Genomic DNA, 1,205 nt, shown 5'->3' with positions numbered 1-1,205 from the left:
AAAACCAAAAAATTGTGACTTTGTTAATACTTATATTTAATTTTAGAACACCCGTATGAAGAATAAGATGTATTTCTCTACAATTTTGAAAATGTCTAGCTTGAAACACCTTTGACATTTGTCTCATTGTTTAGCTCACAAATTTCGGGTTGCCGTATCTCTGACTGGCTAGCTGGCAGAGATAGTCTTTTGTGCTCTCAAGTTCTCTTCGGGCTTGGAATAGTCCCAGGGCCGTCTATTCTCTGTGAATCCATAAAGTTTTCTAAGTGCCACCCGAGCAGCTTCTTCTTCTGCAACCAATATTGTTTCCCCAGGTCCTTCTGCAATCAACTTTTTATCACTAGAAAGAAAACAAACACTAGTCTTAAATTGTGTGGTACATAGTAAGACCCAGTACACAAAGCAGTTATGCCTTGTAAATCTTATTTTGATAACAACACACACCAGACACAATACAATAGCTTTAGATACATCACCTTTTAGATTTTAACTAGTTTTGTTGGAAGTTCATTGTCTATGATAATTAGACAAAGATACATTTACATTTCCAGAGAAACACAAACAACTTTCTAGGCTCAGTATTTTTGAAGGCAAAAAAGCAATGCATACCTATGTAAGTATGGGTTTAATTGATGATGAGAAAACTGGAAAAATATAAATTTCTTCTTACAAAAACCTGAAACTGTTATAAATATTCTCAGGAACTATTTTTAATTCATTTTGAACGGTTGAATGTGTGATATAACTTAAGGAAAGATTCTGTTAAAAAATTGTGCCTTTTGAGTTTGTCATTTAAACATTAACACAAATGAGAAATCATTTCTGTATTTTAAATTGAGAACTTCAGATTCAAAACTGGCTAGATTTAAAAATCATTTTCTATATCTATAATCCACTCTAATTTATTTCCAAAAGACAGAGGTAGCACAGTAAACATTAAATGCTGGCTACCAGTGTTCTAGTAAAACAAGATAAAACTAAAACAGGTATTCCTCTGCTTTACTGATATTTCTCTTATCATAATTAGCTATCTTCTTTAAAAAGTCAAAAATGTTTCTGCGAGGAGGGCAAAGGATGTGCACATTAAATAACGATAATCCTATTTGTTTTGCTACTTCTTTAACTGCAAATTTCCTGACCTAAAATTTCACCTATGCAATTAAAAGCAGCGTCTTTCTGAAAGTTTCATTCACAGCAATTCCATT

At 32.5% G+C, this 1,205-nt stretch overlaps 1 protein-coding gene across 1 annotated transcript in view; it reads right to left on the bottom strand.

Annotated features, from left to right (window-relative positions):
• Positions 1-40: 40 nt before the first annotated feature.
• MRPL44 (mitochondrial ribosomal protein L44) overlaps positions 41-1,205 on the bottom strand; it is a 15,594-nt gene continuing 14,429 nt past the window's right edge. Inside the window, exon 4 of the mRNA XM_012642468.1 lies at positions 41-340. Within this exon, the coding sequence (XP_012497922.1) occupies positions 169-340 (172 nt within the window). The 3' untranslated portion in view covers positions 41-168. The remainder of the gene's footprint in view (positions 341-1,205) is intronic.

The sequence above is a fragment of the Propithecus coquereli genome, unplaced genomic scaffold, assembly GCF_000956105.1.
Source record: "Propithecus coquereli isolate 6110/MARCELLA unplaced genomic scaffold, Pcoq_1.0 Scaffold18, whole genome shotgun sequence".
Lineage (NCBI taxonomy): Eukaryota > Metazoa > Chordata > Mammalia > Primates > Indriidae > Propithecus > Propithecus coquereli.
The sequence above is the reverse complement of the archived record's forward strand: the minus strand, read 5'-3'. Positions and strand labels throughout refer to the sequence as shown.